We start from the raw sequence: 21,581 nt of genomic DNA on the forward strand, positions 1-21,581 counted from the left end.
CGTTAGAGGGTTAAGTTTTTCGGAAAAAGGGATCAATAAAAGCTAAGGGAATTGCATTTGCAGGGGGTTAAATGTGTCGAGAGAGCCATGGAAATGAAATATCAAAGAGGTTTCAAAGGTGTGAGCATAAAAGGAAGGTGTAACCAGTGGAGGAAGCAAGATTTGGTGGTGTTGCATACTTTTTAAATACCACATTTCCCTTAAACGTTCCTCTGGGGGAGGTTTTTATCCCATAATGTACAAACATTGATTCGCTTTTGTAATTCCTGTCATTTTCTTACATTGAACGTTGATTTGGTTGTGTTGCACCCTTTTTGAATACCACATTTCCCTTAAATGTTCCTCTAAGTGCGGGGTTTTATCCCATAATGTACAAACATTGATTCGCTTTTATAATTCCTGTCAATATCTTGTATTGAATCCTTAAAAATCAGGCTCGGGAGAATTCAACGGCGTTAAAACGATTTCTTATTCATTGCGTTCCATTGGCCACGAACCAAAAATACAAGCAGAAGGAGCTGAACCAAACATCTGCATTCTCATTATTAATTGATTAAGCTCACTTTTCCCACCGGTTGTCCAATATTTTGACAGCAAACACGCGCCGGAGAAATACTCGCAGAAAGAGAGAAAAAAAAAGAAATGCCTGAAAAAGAACAGATAAAGGAACAATAAATTTACATAAATTACCCGCATGAATGCCAAGGAGGAGACTGGGCGGCACTCGACAAAAGTGTCCCAAATGCGAAGCAGCGGCAATTCAATAAGGCGGAGTGAAAGGCAAACCTGAATTATGCGGCACGTTCCACACGTAACTGGGCTTCGGTTTCGGGGTTTCGGGTTCTTGGCTGGGGTGCCCGTACATATATAGATACCCCCTCTATATGAAGACATGTCCCGTAAGTGAAGAATGCCGCGCAATTAGCATGCTAAGAGGATATGATGATGTACAAAAGAAGCAGGCTCATAAATCAAGAGGAGCGGACACCGTTAGAAGGTGTTCCTCGTCGTATCCCAAAACAGAATATCTCACAAGAACCCTTTTTTCCAAGCCCAAACAATAGGAAGAGGTCTTAGCTCGTGGCGGTGAAAGGTTGAGGTGTCATCGTCCTTTATCCTTATCCCGTTTCCCGATTCGAGTGTCAACAATAAACAAATTTGTTTTACATTCCCCCGAAACCCTTTTTTTGTCTTTTTATTTTATTTATTTATTTTGCTGCAGGACACACAAGGAGTCGTCCTCGTCGTCGTCCTGGCAATCATGGTATGCTCTCCTTTCGGCTTGTGTCTTTTTTACTATTATTGTTATTATTGTTTCATTTCGGTTGGGGCGGATGGCCGTGTAAATGCTTCTGCTCGTCGATGGGCCCGGCTTTTGGCCCTGTCAAATTGCTGTCAACATTTCCAAACAGTTCCAGTTTAATAATGTAAAAGTTTTCCCTCACCTTCTCCGTTCTCCTTCTCCGGCTTTATTCCCATCGAGGAGAATGTTGTCAATCGTGGGGCAGATAAACTTGGGATTTGTTGCACAAAACTTTTTCGTTCTTGTTAATTAAACTTCAATGTGTGCGTGTGTCGGCGGTTTCCACGGGTAATAGAACCGGAAAAAGCGCCAAAAAGTAGCGACTTCTAATGAGATTGCGGGCTCGATCTAATGGAGTTTTACCCACACACACAATTGCCGGGTGACATTTAAGTTCTTAAATAGGAAGAAGTTTGCCTTAAAATTAGTTAGGGTTTCGAGTTTAGAAATGTTAGCAATTGGGGATTGGCTGTTGGGAAACAAAAGAGAATTGTAGAAGGAGTCTTTAAGATTTTTTGTCTTTGATAAATAAACACAAAGGTGTTTTAAATTAAAAATGTTGAAATGTTTAATCATAAGCTGTATTTATAATTAAATATTATATATTATATTAATAATTCAATACCTATTAATTAACAAATCATAAAAAATATATTATAAAGATTTTTAACTATTATCCCTTTATTGCTTCCTTATTTTTTGACTCCCTCCCTTAGCCTCAATTGGAGTTGTCTCTCTTCTATTTCACTTGCTAATTGGATCAAATCAACAAAGCCCGGCACCTTATCACTCTTGCAACCCCCAATTGCTCTTTTAATTCCCACTCAAGAGCTCTTTGACTCACACAGCCATCACTCAAAGAGAGCATCAACCCTTCGTTGGTTTTTCTCTTTCTCCGGTTATCCAGTTCTCCAGAGGCTTATAAGAAAGCACTTCCGGTTTGGAGTTGCCTTCTGCCAAAGGAAGCCTTCTACAATGCAAAAATTCTTGGCTTTGATTTGTGCGCTTGACTTCGGACTTGGAATCGGATTCGGTTTCCGTTTTCCCCCAGTCTCTACCCCCCAGACACTTCAATTTTCCCTTGGGGGAGGGGGTGGCTTGTGCTTTGCTAAGCTGACGTCATCAACACCAATGAGTCATCCCACCCTCTTGAAAAGTCCAGTGCACCACTATCCGATTTCAGACCGCCCACGTAATTGCTTCCTGCAGATTTTCGGACATCGGAGCGTGCATAATTAAGCGCATTTGGATTGTATTTTAGGGCACTTAAAAATGTCAGACGGAAGTCGAAAGGCCCGAGGCAAACACCTGTCAGGTTTTTCCTAGCCAGCCAGCCCTCCTTTTCACATACAGCAGCGCCCTCTGGCGTCGGTCGTCTGAGTCACAAAACACAAAGGGGGTTAAGGGGGGTTTGAGCACCCCCCGCAGTGGCTTTTGCCAATCAAACTTTGGGCGGTCTGCCGGTGACACAAGCTGGAAAACTCTTTTGAATCGACAAGGTGGGCAATCGATAGATTTTCACCGCTCCCCTGCGTATTTATTGGCATTATATTTATAAATGCCGCAATGCCAAACCCAACTGCCAAGTGGCTTTCTATATATCCCATAGATATGTGCAGAGAAAACAAATAGTGTTAGGCAAAAAGTTAGAAATAGAAATAAAATATTATGAATATAATTTATTTTTTATAACTTTTTAGAACTACATTTCAGAGATCCTAAATCCTCTTAAAGGAAAATCTTTATATTTCAATGGTTTTAGATAGATAGAAAAAATATTTCTACTGTTTTGCAGGAAAGGATATTTTGTTCCTATTATTTATTTGTATCTTCAATCTGGGAACATTTTAAATTTTAAGAAAAATATTTTTAAACCAAATATTTAATGTAATCTCCTACCATTTTCCCGCAGTGCACTTGTTTGTGTGCGCGCCTAGATGGGCTGTCACTTTTTCGGTTTCCTAAGCAGCAGCAGCAATAACAGCAGTGGGGAAAACCTCATGACAAATTCATTTGACTTACACATGACTGAGCTCCTGTGGCTAGCCAACAACAAAAGGTTGTGTGTGGGTGAAAATGGAGGGAAGGCTGGAAAGTTTGACCTTGGATTGGGGTAGGTGACCCAACGGGGAGGAGGAAAATTGCGGAAAATACTGTGATATATGTTGAGCTGGGATAAACAGGATGGATAAGAGGATTAGGGTAAACTTATGATGTGTTTTTCTTCGGAATCGATAAATATTTGAGCCTTCAGCGATAAATGGATCGATTACCCGGAAAATATAAGTGTTGGGGCTTTCACGGGAAATTTGTGCTGTTGGAGTTTTAATAAACCTCTTGAGATAAGTTTCCCTAAAGATTTAATAAATGTACCACAAAATTATTCACTTTTTCCCACTGTTCTAAGCAAAAGAGCTCCCATTCATTTATCATGCTTATTAAATAATAAATTGTCTTGCCCTTCGCAATAAATTCAATTGGTTGGATTGGTGGTCCTTTCAGACCAGCTATATTGATTGAACTATCATTTGTGGTCGGACATTCTCCACATAGCCACAAAACAGGGCTCAAAGCTTGGCATAATTGACCATAAACCGTCCAAAGTCCATCGTCCGTCGGGCAATCAACTGCTCACCGCCTGCAGTTTTTAATCAACTTTTGCGAGGGAAAAAGGTCTATCGTTGGCATAACTCAGTGGTCGGTCCTCTCGGTCATCGTTAGAGCAGAGAACTTTGCCCATAGAGCAGATGTTGGGCTCGGTGGCTCTCTAATCGAACAAAAAGTCGAGGTCCGAGTGCGAGTTTCAAAGTCCAAGTTGGGTAAACTACCCCACGGAGACCAAAGTCTTGGCAACCCCTGGTCCTCATTACAAATAAATATCTTTGACTATTTATAATGCCGCAGGGACCTCTTCTTCTCCTCACCTTCGTTTCGTTTCGTCTCGAGTTCTGCTGTGCAAATTATGCAGATTAGAGGGTCAGTTCACAGCTGTCGGCTTGGGTTTGGTTGTCTGGCACCTGGATTGGTTGGATATTTCGAAAGGAAAGTAAAGGTAGAGTGGCCCTAAACTGCAGCCTCCTGTTGCCTGGGATTTACATAAGAATCGAATTTAATTTTTGGCCGCATAATTTGCCACAATTTATTGGCAAACTGGGAGGAGGAGGAAAAGCAGCGCCCTCATTGAATCTAATTTGATGGTGTTTTCTGTTTTCTGTGCCAAAAACGGCGCCCCAAAATGAGTTCATAATAAGATTATCTGGGTCACATGTGTTGGGTTAACTTTTTTTTGGCGCCCAACAGTGGGCCAAAAACATTGGCAGCCGGTGGGTGTTACTTTCATTGGCAGCGAATTTCGGCATTAATTTGCTTTACTTTGTGCCGCCTTATCGGTGGGCCATAATTCTAATTGAGTTTCGACTGGTTTTTACAGTTTTTGGCCACGAAACTGGGCTTGGCATAGAAATTGTATATATGCCACTCTTATCGCAACGGCTCTCTATCTCTCTCCAATATGTCAGCTCTAAACAATAGGTCTCTCTCCACTCGAAGCGTGAAATGTCAAAGGGGGGCCGAAAAATGGGAAAGCTAGATAAAACAAAAAAAAAGGAAAGCCAATTTCCTGACATATCGCTCGGGCTGTTGGAAAACGCATTCTTAGCCTGGGTTCGACAAAGTACCAAATACAAAAAAAAAGGAATAAAGGAAAAGCTTTGTTTTTGGCCACCAGAGTGGAGTGCAGTGGAGTGCACGGTTGTGTGCGGCTTGATTGTAGATAAATATGACAATAAAATAGTCATAGAGCAGAAGGGCCGCTGCAACGCAACGTTGTCAGCTTAAAATAGCGAAAATATTGCGGTACAGTTGGCTCCAAAAAACACTATAAAGCATCTATGGATGCGACATGTGACGTGTGAAAGGGCTGACAGCGATGCAAGCGCAATTTGGCGCCATCTGTCGGTGCGGATAGTGAACTCAAGTGGGCGGTGGGCGGTAGGCGGTAGGTGGGGGTTACAAGGGCAACGCACGTGATAAGCATATGAAATTTTATGGCAACTCTATTTGTAACTTTCACTGGCTGCACATGTGTGTGCGTGTGGGTTGCCAACAACTTTTGCTTTGAAGTTTATCTGTCTCGCTCGCACATTCGGCTACCGAGCCAGGAGCTTCCGCCCTTCCGCCCACCACCACCACCCACTTTTTGTGTGTGCGCTGACTTGGAAAATACTTTTTGTGATAACATTTTATGGCTTGACAAGGCAGCAGCATCTCGACAAAAAAAACTCCGAGTTTCTTGCAATTTTCTTTTAACGAAAGAATTATAAAAGAAATGGCTGCAAGGCAGAATGGAAAGGGGCAGGGGGAGGGGGTAGTAGAGGCAAGGCTAATGGTTCCAGTGCAGGGCATCAATTTGCAATATGACAGCTGCCTATAAATAGCCAAAATGACAATGCCAACTTTTGCATTTTCCATCCGACATTGATGGAAGTTTGCTAACCGAAAGTATTTTTATGTTGTCACTAGAATTTTGTATCGCAAAATAGCTGCACTGGAATGTTACTCAAAATTACTCATAGATTATGGTATGAACTTTGTTTTAAATTTGATAACATTCCAAATTTTAGAGTAATTTTTTTATTAACCGATACCTGAATATATAAAAGTAAACATTGCAAAACAATCGATGGCAGTATCGATCATTTCGATGACTCGAAAACCTTGATTACCATCGATATGGGTTTATATTAAAAAGTATCTGTTTCCATCTAATTGATGACTTCAAATCTCCACAGTTTGAGTTACTTTCATTTGACTATTAATACCTCTAAGAAATTTAAAGTTTATCGATAGTTTTGCAGAATTGGTACGCAGTACTGGCAATTATCCTTTTTAATAATTTAAAGCGAGTTCACGGCGCAAATTCAAGTGTAGCCGGGGGCGAAGAAATAAACACGCATGCTTATGAGGTCATTCAACAGTCATAAAATGCTCGCTTTGTGGTTCCGCAGAGTCCCAAACAGACATTTGTCGCCCCAAACTCGCCCTCTCTGTCGCACACTTTCTCCCCCATACTTTCTCCCTTCGTATGTGTGTGTGTGTCCTTGTGCATTTGTGTTTGTCATTGCCACTTAGCCTTATTAGTATGTGCAGCGGGCAACGGGCGACTGTTTGGCTGACAGTCGGTCTACCCTTTTTGGCCAAAGTGGCAATGAAGCTTGCCAAAAAGGATACACGGTGCACTGCACATGGCGAACACACATACTAACACAAGCTCCTTGCAACGTCATGTAAGCAACGCCAGAAAGTATGCAATATTAAAATATATACGAATATATATATTTGTGGGGCCTGGGACATCAGACAGCTGCGCAATAACTGTACATTAAAAGTCATTGCATTCATGATATTATTTTTTATGTATTTTTCCCCCCAGCACCACTTACCTTTCTTTATTTTTATATACGGATTTTTTTTACGGATTTTTTCTCTCTGTTAGAATTGAACTTTTTTTCTCATTTGTTTGCCCGGCCACCGCGTCGCTGCTCATCATTTGCCCCGTTTGTTTGTTTGTTTGTTTGCAAGCCTCTGGGCACCCGACACGCCTACGTAAAACCCTCACAAAAAACCAGACACAACCGAAATAAAATAAAAAAGTGCATTGTGAAAGTCCCTAAGCGGGCAAGCGCTAATGCTTTGTTGATGAACAAAAAACTGGGAGAAAAAAATAGAAATATAAAAAATAAAATATCAAAATAAAATCCCACTGGGAGTGAGCTCGAAATATTCATAATATTTTTCAGTTAGACTCAACAGTTGGATTCGTTAGCCCCGCAGAGAAAAGTGCAGCTAAGAAGGCAGTTTAAATTGAAAAAAAGTCAAATAAAAACGGCACACATTAAATTACTTTAGCAGAATTTCATTTCTATCCCATTCTTTTGCCTCAAATAACTCAACCAAGGTTTCTAAATGCCTCTGTAATTTAGGGCTTATGGGCCAGCAATTTGTGTCTTCAATTAAAGGCCAATTACAAACTTTTGCCACACAATAAATTTAACTCAAATGAAATCATTTGACTAAAAATCCCAAAAATTCTTCCTTTATTTACAGGTGAGTTTAACTTGTGGACAACAGTAAACTACAGGCTAACTTGGCTTTGGCAGTGCGGCAAGTAAACAAAAATACCCGAGCTCTTAATAAATGTGGCCAGGAAACCCATTTTTGAACAATTCATTCGAGCTTAAAGTTATTCCATAATTTATTCGACACCTGAAAGAAATATACAAAAGAAAATATGGCAAGCCAATAAGCTGGCAGAGTCCAACAATTTTCTCAAAACAGCAAAAGCAAATTAAATGGAATTCAATTTCTAAAATCAAATATCTCCCATCTATATATATGTGCTAACGTATATATTTATATCTGGCTGTATAGTATATAGTGAACCAGAAACACATGTTAGACAATCAAAAAGAAAGGAAACCGAAACAAGTTAACCACAAAACGGACAAGCAAGGACTTTCCAGGGGGTGTATAGAAAATGAGGGACAATTTTCCACTTGCTGGGCTCCTTGGGTTTGCTTCGTTTCGTTTCGGTTTCCGCAAACACGGCAAAAGATGTTATCCTTTATCCATTTTATTTTGCGAAAAATTCAATATTTTTCAAACAAACAACAACAACAGCAACACCCGGCTACGGGGACGCACATCGAAGGATAACATATTAAATTTGCCAACAGCAGCAGCCAGCCAAAGGGACAATGCCATAAAGACAAGAAATCAATTTTTTTTCGTTGCGTAAAGCTTTTGCAGAGAAAACAATTTTCTAACAATAAAAAATTGCCCATGCGATCGAAGGACTCTCACACACTCACTTATGCGTTCTCGGGGGGTCCTTTAAAATCGAAAGGAGCAAAGGAAACACAGCCGGGTGTGTGGCAAATCATAAAAATCGAAGGGGGAAAAAAACAAGAAATGATGAAGGGGCTGTGTCAAGTCATAAAAAACGGAGAGGAGGCAATAAAAAAGGGGGAGGTGGGGGGTAGAGTGAAAAAGTGAAGGATGAGGCAAGGCTTAGATATAGATCCTGGTCTAAGGACCCGGGATTAGTTGGTTGGCCGAAAGCGGAAACTCTAATTGAGGTGAAAAGACCCAGGAAAAATGCCTTGACTTTTCTCTTTCGCCTGTCACTGTCAACTGTTATTGCACAAATAAAAGAAAAAGTAAGAGTTTTAAGAAATTTAAACTGCAATAATACTATATAAAAAGGGCTACATAAAACGGTAGGTAGCTAGTGCAGCAAAAACAGCTTGGTATAAAAATTTAAAAAAATACACAAAAATTCAGAAATAATTAATCTTATAATGTAATACATAATTTCGTTCGATATATTTTCAAAATCTCTATTCCCTTTCCCTTTTTCGCCTCACTTTCCCTTCACATTGGTCACACATGTCCCCTTCAACTAATAACGAGCCTCATTTTGTGTAAATCGATAAAGTTGTTACATGGCAACATCAGTGGCGAAAAGGAAAAAAGTTTGTTTTTGTTAGCAGAAAGCAGAAAAGTTTTCCTTCCGTTCGGTGGGGTAATATTATCGCATGTTGCACTGCGCCGAGCGTGTTGACAATTGAATTATTTATGTGCCTTTGGGTCTTTCGTCTGCTTTCTAGAAGAAGACGAGGGACGGGACTGTCGGTTCAGTCCGCTGGCCTTTTGTTTGCGCATTGATTGAATCCTTTCGATGTCCTGGACATCGCTCGCCCATTGTCAGCCAGTCCTGCTTATATGCGCTTTATGCAGTTTATTGGCGATTACATTCACTCGAGAGCCGAGGAGCTGAGGAGCCACAGCACAACGTCCAATCATTTCGCCCTGGTCCGGATCCTTGGCTTTGGTCTACGTCCTTTGCTTTGATTGTCATCGTTTGTGGAAATTTGATAAGCGCTTTCTGTGCTCCTCGTATGTTTGTATACTTTCTCCCCTTTCTCCTCACTCTTTCATCTCTGTCATCTATGTGTGTGTTTGTTTGCCAGCGAAACTTTGCTTGTTCGTGTCAGGACTTGGATCTTTTTAATAATGCGGGTTATGTGATGGATTTATTAAAAGCGTGTCCTCGTGTCTCCAATCTCCCCTTTTCCCTTTCTCCTTTCTCCTCTTGTGTTTGCCCTAAACTTTCTCCTTGTCTGCCTGTCTGGCAGCTTCCCTTTTCAATTAGTTTGCCTTGGCGCATTGAAATGCCTCAGTATGCCGGTATTGAATGTCAAGTGATCCATTGTGAAGGAGTTTACTGAGTAGAGGACTTCAAAAAACTGCTCCCTCATAAGTATGCCATAATAATTGCAAACGATGCCCTCCGGCACACACACTCCCACACACTCGCACCCTAAGGACACGCACACATATGGGCAATAAAATTTTTTATTTCCCAACAACAACAGAAACAGGGAAATTTTGACCGCACACAACCCGTTTTTATTTCTCATTTTACGACCATGCAAATGTCTTCGAGCGGCGTCGGCGGGTTTGGCGCCAAAAAGTCGGCAACATATGTCGGGCAACATGAAACGAAATCAATTTGCCTGTGCTTGTGCCCCACGACCTTGGGGATACAACCCCCGCCCTCGCAACCCCCTTTGGCAACACAGAGGTCCACTTTTGCGGCCTGTTATTACGGCATGCGACTAAATTATTATGGGGGCTCGTTAATTTGCGGACACTGCGGACGTCCACAGAAAAGAAATCGCAAATAATCGCATTAAATGGGGCCACGCCCCATGAAGGGGCTGTGTCAAGTCATAAAAAACGGAGAGGAGGCAATAAAAAAGGGGGAGGTGGGGGGTAGAGTGAAAAAGTGAAGGATGAGGCAAGGCTTAGATATAGATCCTGGTCTAAGGACCCGGGATTAGTTGGTTGGCCGAAAGCGGAAACTCTAATTGAGGTGAAAAGACCCAGGAAAAATGCCTTGACTTTTCTCTTTCGCCTGTCACTGTCAACTGTTATTGCACAAATAAAAGAAAAAGTAAGAGTTTTAAGAAATTTAAACTGCAATAATACTATATAAAAAGGGCTACATAAAACGGTAGGTAGCTAGTGCAGCAAAAACAGCTTGGTATAAAAATTTAAAAAAATACACAAAAATTCAGAAATAATTAATCTTATAATGTAATACATAATTTCGTTCGATATATTTTCAAAATCTCTATTCCCTTTCCCTTTTTCGCCTCACTTTCCCTTCACATTGGTCACACATGTCCCCTTCAACTAATAACGAGCCTCATTTTGTGTAAATCGATAAAGTTGTTACATGGCAACATCAGTGGCGAAAAGGAAAAAAGTTTGTTTTTGTTAGCAGAAAGCAGAAAAGTTTTCCTTCCGTTCGGTGGGGTAATATTATCGCATGTTGCACTGCGCCGAGCGTGTTGACAATTGAATTATTTATGTGCCTTTGGGTCTTTCGTCTGCTTTCTAGAAGAAGACGAGGGACGGGACTGTCGGTTCAGTCCGCTGGCCTTTTGTTTGCGCATTGATTGAATCCTTTCGATGTCCTGGACATCGCTCGCCCATTGTCAGCCAGTCCTGCTCATATGCGCTTTATGCAGTTTATTGGCGATTACATTCACTCGAGAGCCGAGGAGCTGAGGAGCCACAGCACAACGTCCAATCATTTCGCCCTGGTCCGGATCCTTGGCTTTGGTCTACGTCCTTTGCTTTGATTGTCATCGTTTGTGGAAATTTGATAAGCGCTTTCTGTGCTCCTCGTATGTTTGTATACTTTCTCCCCTTTCTCCTCACTCTTTCATCTCTGTCATCTATGTGTGTGTTTGTTTGCCAGCGAAACTTTGCTTGTTCGTGTCAGGACTTGGATCTTTTTAATAATGCGGGTTATGTGATGGATTTATTAAAAGCGTGTCCTCGTGTCTCCAATCTCCCCTTTTCCCTTTCTCCTTTCTCCTCTTGTGTTTGCCCTAAACTTTCTCCTTGTCTGCCTGTCTGGCAGCTTCCCTTTTCAATTAGTTTGCCTTGGCGCATTGAAATGCCTCAGTATGCCGGTATTGAATGTCAAGTGATCCATTGTGAAGGAGTTTACTGAGTAGAGGACTTCAAAAAACTGCTCCCTCATAAGTATGCCATAATAATTGCAAACGATGCCCTCCGGCACACACACTCCCACACACTCGCACCCTAAGGACACGCACACATATGGGCAATAAAATTTTTTATTTCCCAACAACAACAGAAACAGGGAAATTTTGACCGCACACAACCCGTTTTTATTTCTCATTTTACGACCATGCAAATGTCTTCGAGCGGCGTCGGCGGGTTTGGCGCCAAAAAGTCGGCAACATATGTCGGGCAACATGAAACGAAATCAATTTGCCTGTGCTTGTGCCCCACGACCTTGGGGATACAACCCCCGCCCTCGCAACCCCCTTTGGCAACACAGAGGTCCACTTTTGCGGCCTGTTATTACGGCATGCGACTAAATTATTATGGGGGCTCGTTAATTTGCGGACACTGCGGACGTCCACAGAAAAGAAATCGCAAATAATCCCATTAAATGGGGCCACGCCTGTTGTCGCGGGTGAAAAGGGAAAATCGATTAAGCAGTCGGAAAAGCCCAACCCCAACCGCCCGCGAAAGTTGGCCTCCTTTCCACATTACATTATGATGATTATTTTTATCGCCGCGTCACGCGATATTTTCCTGATGTCGCCGCCTTCTGCTCAAATGGCTTACAATGCGCAGAGGAAACGGAAACGCCACCGAAACGTGTGTGTGTGAGTGAGTGTGTTTGAGTGTGCGGTGCCTTGGCAAACATTTGCCGTATCTATGTGTCTGTGTAAACGACGCCGCCCTGCAAATGACTGCAGTTAAAAAGTCATCAATGTCTGCCAAAAACGAAGCTCGCCATTAAATGTTGCCGCAGTTTATGCCAATCTCCGCCAATGCGTGAGTGTGAGTACACTGATAAAAACTTTATAAGAAAACAAATACGACGTTGAGGAAATTCCGTATAATTTTTAAGAACCATTTGATGTTTCAAAATTTAGAGAATATTATTTTGAGAGTATTCTAATTTAAGAATACAAATTTGTCTATTTCGAAAGTTTTCTAATCCTAGAAAACAAACAACTTTATTTCGAGAGTTTTTTTTTCAAAGAGCAAAAATGGCAATCTCAATTCTAGCATTATTCAACGGTAAAAATAATAAGTGTAATATTACTTGCGAATATGACATGTTTTTTTCCTGTGTATCTATATGAGTGTCGATTTCACAGCAAGGATAAGACGACCCAAGTCAAGTTGAGTCGAGTCAAGTCAAGATCCCCACATCCCCAACGCTCTTCAATTATATGACTGGGCGTGTGTTTGTCAAAAAGTTGAAAAATGTGAATGCTGAAAATTTATTTCTATCATAAAAAAGTAGAAACGCGCAAATGGGGGTGAACGAAAACGAACAAAGCCTGAAATACCGCAGCATGCTTTTAGGCTTAAAAAAAATGCTTTTTAAAAGGACTTTTCCAAAAATCCGCAACAAATGAAAAAGCGAGCCAAAACCATTTCATTGACTATAGTCATTCAAACAGAAATAAACAAGAAAGAAGAAAAATAAATAAATTCAATTCAAATGCAAATGCAAATTCTGCCCAACTTAATAATGCTTTCCCATTTGCACAATAAGAATGTTCGCCTGCATTCCCTTGGGCTTAAACAAAATCCTTCGGTTAGATACTGCCGCCAATCAAGTCTCCTTTAGCCCAGATTAATCGAATCGCTACAGCAAAGCCCACTAACAGTGAACGGTATACGGTATCCCTTGCAATTTGTAAAGCGTCCTGGCCATGTGGTCAAATCATAGGAAGAAAAACCCTTCGGCTGGCCTAGGGAAAAAAATCAATGTGCCACATGCCACATACAAACACACACACACACGCACCGCAGCCTGTCGCAAGAGTCCCTGTTCGGGCGCCATGGCGTGCATTATGTGGCCATATGGGTGTAGCGCACGGGTGTGCGTTGGGTTGTGTACAAATAAACACGGCAATGCAAACCGAAGGGAGGGGTCTAGAGCCCCGGCTATTGCCCTGCAGGCTGCAGTCGGTTTACGTTTAATGCCCATATATATATTGTTGCCTACTTTCGGGCGCAGTGGCCAATGGCCTCCAGTTCTTGCCCCTTTTCGTGGCTCTCGGGCCACACGTTCCGTTCGCTGGCCACTTTTTTAAAGCCCTTTAAATGTGAGCAAACTTTTCCACGTGTGCCTGGACCGGTGGACCGACGAGCGGGGACGTTAGTTAAACGTATGCCAGCACGAGTTCGACGAGCTGCAGATGGAGAATGTAGGTGCTGAGTAGGTGGGAAGGTGGCTTCCAGCATGGCGTTATATGGTTTGTGTATTGAAAATTGGATTTTCAATTGGTTTGCAAAACGGAAATTAATTCGGGGGCGCAACGGAGCCGAAGCCCCGTAACCGGCAGGCGAAAATGAAGCAATGACGTCCACACGATGATGGGATGATGGCTGTGATGGCGGCGGTGATGATGATGATGGGAGCGGAATGACCACTGGTGTTTCTCTCTCTGTTTGCGTTTGTGTTTGTGTGCAAAAATAATGTGAAAGTCTCTTGCCTTTTTCTGACCATTTCGCTTCGCGAGTGGCGCTCTCACCGTTTTATTATTACTTTTTTTTCCACTCACTCCGTTGTGCACTTTAATTAAATTAAGTGAATTTCGAGGCTGATAAGCACGCGGCAAATGAAATGAACGGAAAAGAGGGGGAAGCTTTCCCCGCTGGAGAGCAGGTTAAATGAGCAAATGAAACGAAAATACGGCAGTGAGATAGAGCCACTAGCGAAATCAGAAATTGCCATTTTGGCCAAACTCAAGTATAGCTTCCACCAAAAAAGGGGAAAATGGGGTAAAAAGAATCAAAACACGACAGTTACAGGCAGCGTTTAGTACAATTCCATTAACTGAGTGCACTTTTCTGTCCGTAAGGTAATCCACTTTGGCCCACAACGAAGTACAGTTGTGCTCGCCATATTGTAGGCCACATTTTTCAATTAACACAAATCCCTCGAATGCAGTTATTCCCAGGATAATGGCTCCTAGGTTGCTGGTTTAAAATTAAAGCAACTAAGTCTGAATGTCGCACTGGGGCAGACTCTTCACTCTTTTTTTTTTTTAGTAGTGGAGAAGGGGGAATGTAAGCGACGGGAATCTGTTGCAAATCCCAAAAGTATGCAACTGCAGCAGCCGTGTGGCCCCATTGAGCGAATGAATGAGTGAGGAAACGAACGCATGATTGAAAAAAAACATGGCCACAGAAAGTCGAGGCCCGTTCATTGTTTTCCCCACACACACACACATGCAGCGATACAGAGGGGTAAAAAAAGGGCAAAGGAAAACACTCACATTCGCATGGCTATTTTACGCTGCATACTTTTAGGCGGAGCGGAGTTCAGTGACTGCAGATACAACAGCCCGTTGCCTTTTGTCTGAGGCGAATCGCTTAGCATGCGCCGCTGGTCGCTATCTACCTTCCAAAACTACCCACCTACCACCTCTCTGGTTTTGGCCATTGTTTTGGATTGCCGGGGATCCTGCAAACACTTTCTGAACGGCCAACGGAGCTCTCTCCTATGGCCAGCAAATATTGACCATTTGCCTTTTGCCAATTTGTTTGCATTTCAGGAAAATATTTTCATTTTCAATGCTCGCTCGCTTGCCGGTTAGCCATATTGAAAATTAAACTGCAAACTAGTCGGTGTGTCTGTGTGACTGTGGCACATGGCACATGGAAAATTGCCTTGATTTCCCTGGCCATGCCTACGGTGAATTGTCATTTTTAATTTATTTTGTTGCCAGCATTTATACAATAAATATCTCACTGTGTCCACACAGCATTCGCTGCTCTCTCTTGCCAGTTTTCTCTGCCTCTTTACCCATCCTTTTCGCCATTTTTAAGGCCCTGTTGGTTGTTGTTTGCAATTGCTTTTTGATTATCTCTATTTGCTGTTTGTGTTATTGAGCTGTGTGTGTGTTTGTGAGTGAGCATGGCCAAGTGAAAACAAATTGAGTTCTCCGTTAAGCGTCGAAAATAGTTTTCAACTATCTCCTGCTTTCTCTATATTTATGTGTATGTGTATCGGAAATGGCTATGTGTGGGTCGTAGCCAAAGTGCTAAAGCTTGTAGTGCCGTTAGTTTGCATTAAATTTTTTGGCAACTGGTTCTTCTTCTGGCCGAAAAGCGAAGAGTGTCAGGAATTATGCTCGCTTGTTTTCCCTTTTCTCCACACACATTTTTATTCAGCAACATTTTCTGCTTATGTTTTATGTAAAGCCTTAAATGGAGTTTGCAGTGTGGAGGAAAATCGGGCTGAAAAGTTTAGGGGGACATGCAATTTGTGTGCTCCAAAGTGGCTTATCATAAGTTCCGGGAATCTTGCAGCCCGAAACGCCCTCCGCAAGTTATTATAATAGAGGAAAACCAATTTTTGGAAAATATTTTGAAATTATTAAACTGCTTAAAGAGAGATAAATATATATGGAACCGCATGGAAAATCTTATAAATATCAGGACAAATTCTAGCAAACCCTTATTCAAACTTTAAAGCTATGGCCATTTATTTCACCCCACCCCATATCAAACAAAGCCTGGCGAACATATTTCATTCGCATTATTCCAACTCTTTGTCTATTTTCGCAAGGGCCCTCCAGACGCGGATCGCATTTTTTCTACTCTGTTTTAATGCATAGCAAAGTCGAACCACTAAACAGTCTAAATTTGCATAAAAATCCGTTTTATTAACATTCAAAGGCGATTCCTATCGCCGCTAAATTGAAGAAAAGTAGCTTGAGCTCGGGAGAAAAGGGGCGAAAGGAGTTGTTCTTCCAAGCAAACAGAGACCCTGAGGGAAAATGCCATGTAAATGCTCTCAGGGCAAAAAAAAAAAAGAGCTGGAATAGAAAGCAGAAAAAAAAAAGTGTAAGAAAAATTCCTTTGCACTCAACAAAGAAGAAATAAATAACTTTCGAGTCAGATTAGCCAACTTGTCACGAAATGCAAAATGACATTTAATACCCAACGAAGACGAGGACATGGACTTGAGTGCTCCCAGTTCCAAGCTTCTAGCTCCTCTTGATGGGCAGCAGCTGGGCTCCAAAAAGGGGGGTTTACTTGGGAGGGGGTTTTAGGGGGCTGAGATCCCCAAGACGCATGTCGACCAAATGGCAATGCGATACGCGACGATATACATGACTGGACCTGACTTGCACTTGGCATGAAAACATGAGAAATTCCTTAGCCAATGGCCACCATATCCCCTTCAGCCCCTCGCTTTTCCCTTTTCCACAATGGCATGCCAGAACGCTAGACGACAGCGACATTGTTTCGAATGGCCTGGCAAAAGAAGAAAAATGGCTCTGAAATGCCATCACTGCCATCATTCCACCCAAAAAAAAAGAAGTAAAAAAAATAGAAATGGGAATCGTGAAGAGGAAAGCGAAAAAGTAATCATTGCAATTTAAAGCGGATAATCTGCATCAGACCAAAGCTGTGAAACAAGAAGCGTTGCGAAAAAAGGCGAGTGCTCTAAAAAGGGTTCCAGTTTCACAGTTGCACAACGCGAACGTTGGCAATGCAAATATGCTATCCCTCCCCCTGGTTTTCCACCCCCTCCCGCGTGCGTGAGTGGACACCATTTGCAATTTTCGCACTCGCTTTTCCACTCTCTCTGGTGGTTTTTTTTTCGCACGCCCAAGGAGCGAGGCAGTCATGCAGATTACAATCGAAATGACATGAAAATGTTTAGTGTGGCGTGTGGCAAAAAGAATAGAAAAAAGAGGAAAAGAAATCGCGGTGGCAATGTCAAGCGGCGGCAGCAAGAAAGTGTTGCATATCTACGGGCGCCAGCCACAAGAAAGAAATTGCCCCGGGAAAATGGTAGGTGGAAAGTGGCAAGTGGCAAGTAGCGCTTGGCACTCAAAGATAATGTCTGTCCTGCAAACCGCCGAGGAGCAGGAGCATCTCCTCGGGACTGTAAGAATAATGTCTTATTTGATTGTGGCCAGCAAATGCAATTTAAATTTGTTGCCAAAGCCCTTGAAACGGGCGAAAACGAATGCCAAATCGATTTATAGATTCATCAATAACGCAACTAACATTCCATTTATGCACACCGATAATTTGGTTAGCATTTACCCAACATCACTACTCGTTTCAGGCCATCAGGAGGCAATTAACCCAGTTATAAGGGGGCAACAAGTGAGCGATTTGAAAAATTGCATTACCCTTTCATTATATGGAATTAGGGCATCGACAGATGGGTTACAGATAAAGAAAATATAGGAAACAATTGGATATTGTAGTGAGATCTTTAAAAATCTGGCAACTCTGCTGTTGATCGCAGCCAACTTCAAGTTATCCAATGTTGAAAGCGACGCTATGTAAAACCCGACAGTTGAATTCTCTTAGCTTGATATGAAAAATTTCAGAAAAAAGGCAACTTCTTCATTGCCTAGAAATATTTCTTATTTTTTATACACTTTTATTTTTTGGTGCACAAAGGCAGATACAAGTGCTGCCATTCAAAACGGTGACTGTTGTTAAATAAACTCAATCGAAGCATTAAATTACTGCCAATGGCGCCAATAAGCACAAACAAATATGCCAAAGTGGCTCCTATTCGTGTGTGTCTGTGTCTGAATATTTGTATTCCTGTGTGTCCTGAAAGTCCTGGCAGTTGGCTGATTGAAAGTTTTGCACTGAAGGATGGAGAAAAATATTTGCTTGTCGTCAATAAATATTTTGTGCTGTGTGTTTATTGATCAAAATTGCGAGCCAACAATGCAAAGTATTTTGTTGGTTCGCCAAATATTTATCCACCGGGCGATGGAGAATGCAAAGCATTTGACAATTAATTAGCCTAATTTATGGCCTTGCACCGGAGTGGCTACAAATGAAACATAGTTTTGCAGTTTATTAAAAAGTTCTTCCTTGTTTGTCCCACATTTGTCAATATGCTAACAAATACTTTCGAGAATCATAACAAAGTTAATAAAAATACAGAAAAAATAAACAGAAATGTTGTTCGGCAACAATTATTTGTGAGTTAGCGCCAGTTGTTGGGCGCCATAAATCTTGTACAGCTTTCAGGGCGTCATAAATTGTAAATGCCATCAGCAGCAGGGCGGGAAAAAAGGGGAAAAACACAAAAGGAAACCGAAAACGAGTTGGCATGTCTCTGTGCTACAGTTGCCCTCTCTGTCTCCCCGATATTTGCTGTCCTTCTCTTCTCTGGCCAGGACAAACAATCAATTTATGCACACACAATTTTCCCCTTTTACATATAAATTTCGTATTTTTTGTATCCCTTTTTTAACTCATTTTTACTCAGCGCTGAGTCGCCGGTCGCCTTGCTGTATGCAAATATTTGTTAACTTCATTTGCTCTGAATTAAATATAATTTACATGCATATTTGTTTGCCAGTTGGCCTGCCCTCGTTTTCTCCTGGAAATCCCTTTTCCACATGCCATGTTGCATGCATCTGGGGGCATTAGTTCCCCCGATCTCCCCCTTTCGATCCCTTGGTCATTATAATTATTGTTGACATTTCGACTTAAAAAAAAGGAAGGGAAAAAAGGAAAATAATATGAGAGAGTGAGCCGCGTTAATCCGCCGCCACAATTACACGTGCTAATGAAGTGAAATTTTACTTTTTCGCAATTAAAAACGAATTTCGATCCGTATAGCCCGAAATATGCTTGGAAAAATGCGATGCCATGTTTCATGAGCATTCCGGAATCCAGATTTGCCCCGAAGGGAAAATTGCAACGGCTCTTGCATGCAGTTAATTGGTTTGGCTTTTTTGGGATTGGGCTTGGGCAAAATGTGTTGACAGCACGAACATAAAGTTATTCAGAGCTCTGAGTCATGCCAAGGATAACTGAAATTACATAGAAGCCGGCTTATAGCAGGCAAGTGTAATTGGTTTTAAATGGCGCCCAATTATAACAACTTCAATGGGGAAAGGCGATTAAATTAACCGATTTTGAGATATTTTTTATTACATATTACGTCAGTTCTCGTGGCATTTGCACCGAAATGGGAAAACTTAAGAAATTTCAATAAATTTGTATAGATTTTAAATAGGAAATCAAATCCAGAACATCCCTTTTGTTTGCTCAATAAAACCAAATGAATCTGTATTTAGTTCTGCAAAACGAACCAGAAACAACCCGGGCATTAAGGTTAAGCACAACAATTTGTGTTAATCAACACAAGAGCCGCAGTCAGGAATAGAAGACATTAACATAAATTTGTTTCAAGTAATTTATTTAGTGCGACAAAAGCACTTTCTGGCCGCCCAACACGCTCGGTAAATTGCCACTGCCCAGTAATCGAAAGTGAATTATGGCCAGCCTGTCAGTTGGGCGCCAATTTATGAAGCTGCTATATTTGTAGTGGAAAAATTTGCTAAACATTTCCCGTTCGAATTTTCTTCTTTTGCAGGGCCGCTGTAATCGTGATAAACCGCCGTGCAAATATTTTCATCCACCACAGCATCTGAAGGATCAGTTATTGATAAATGGACGCAATCATTTGGCCCTCAAGAATGCACTGATGCAACAGATGGGCATCGCGCCCGGCCAGCCGGTCATATCGGGCCAAGTGCCAACCGTGGTAAGTGCCGCTCTCTAATACTTTAATTGAATTTCCACCGCTTTTCCCCCGTCCCAAGCTTCCATTTTGAAAATATGAATATTTATAAGAGAACTTCTCCGCTACCGCTACCATGAATATCCGAAATACCAACCAGCAAAAAAAAGAGAGGAATTCAAAGTGCGCGAAAATGAGTCAAAGAGTGAGAAAGAGGAATGTTTTATTCATGCAGGGGGAAAGGGGTTTTTCCGCTTTATAACAAATCGAAAATTAATTCCCAAATAATTTGCGACATGGTTTTTGTGGATTTGCAGCTAAACGACAGCCATCATTAGGGCGAGGCTTTCTTTTTTTTTCGACAGGGGAATGTTGATTGTTGAAAAATGTTTGATGAATTACACTGATAAATGGCCTAATGACTGATTACCCACTCTTGCAGGCCACAAATCCCTATCTGACCGGCATTCCGGCCAACTCGTACAGTCCGTACTACACAACGGGACACCTGGTGCCCACCTTGCTGGGTCCGGATCCCTCGGCCGTGGCCTCCCAACTGGGACCCGTGGTGCCCCAAACAGTGCAGGTGGCCCAGCAGAAAATACCACGTTCCGACAGATTAGAGGTGAGTTTCGGCCCGATGCTTCAGTGTTATATATATACCTCGATATATGTTATGTATCCAAGGAAGTCAATTTAATGCGATTTAATTTACGCTTACTTTGTGTTTATTAATTTAATTTGTTTGTTTGTTCGCCATCGGCGAGAGACTTACACGCAACGAAAATTGTTTCCGTTCTTATGTTTTTTTTTCGTGGCATGTGATTATGTATTTATATATTTACATTTCTAATTAGAATTAATCTTAAACTACGTATACAAAGTATTGCGAACTAAAAACGAAAAAACAAAAAACATTGTACAGAGTTTTGAGTTCTCTTGAGTTTGCCAAAAAGATCAAACTGAAATTGCGACCAAAATCAACTGTATAATTCGCCAAATAACCAGAAATTGATTCGACGTTTTTGACACACATTCGTATTTGTCTAACACGATGCCAAATTGAAACCAAATATAAAGACACCCAATCTCGATGTTCTCTTCTTAATTTCTTAATATTTCTTAATATCTTTTTTATCTGCATAATATAAACGAATTAGTAAGGATCGACCAACGAGTCGATCGCACAATATTGCAGCTTGGCCTAGCAGCTGCTTTTCAGAAGCTTTTCTAGGAAGCTTACGAGCCCTGTAAATAAAGCCCAAGAAAAACTATCCAAATAAAATTGCAGAATTCTTTGCACTGATATTTCTGATTTTGATTTTCCCGTTATAGTAAATCGTTATCGTTATTTTGATTTTTCTGATCAAGCGGAAGGGAAGCTCCTTTTTTCATCCCATTCTCCTCCATAGAGTTTTAGCGAAATCCCTTAGCTCTCAAAAAAAGATAAATCATTGTAGATTTGAAGTTAAGGAGTAGCAGACTTTTTCGTATTCCCCCCGAGGATATTTTGTACCATAGACTTTTGGTAGTTGTTCAGATTCAGTTCAAGATATTTGTCCATCCTTAAATATCCTACCTCCTTAGTTACTTAGAATCAGCAGACACCGAAATATACTC

At 41.5% G+C, this 21,581-nt stretch overlaps 1 protein-coding gene across 25 annotated transcripts in view; it reads left to right on the forward strand.

Moving 5' to 3' along the window:
* Positions 1-21,581, forward strand: part of mbl (muscleblind) — a 128,271-nt gene that overhangs the window by 71,619 nt on the left and 35,071 nt on the right. For 23 of the 25 annotated variants that reach the window (XR_001769989.3, XR_011418035.1, XR_011418036.1 and 20 more), the window contains exons 3-4: positions 19,815-19,985; positions 20,404-20,586. Coding sequence is in view for 22 of the 25 variants with exons in the window: in XM_017143905.3 (XP_016999394.2) it covers positions 19,815-19,985; positions 20,404-20,586 (354 nt within the window). In the remaining 3 variants the exon portion in view is untranslated. Of the gene's footprint in view, positions 1-7,408; positions 7,451-19,814; positions 19,986-20,403; positions 20,587-21,581 lie in introns of those variants that run through there. The other 2 variants (XM_070213436.1, XM_070213439.1) reach the window with 1 other exon arrangement.

This window comes from Drosophila takahashii, chromosome 2R (assembly GCF_030179915.1).
Source record: "Drosophila takahashii strain IR98-3 E-12201 chromosome 2R, DtakHiC1v2, whole genome shotgun sequence".
Taxonomy (NCBI): domain Eukaryota; kingdom Metazoa; phylum Arthropoda; class Insecta; order Diptera; family Drosophilidae; genus Drosophila; species Drosophila takahashii.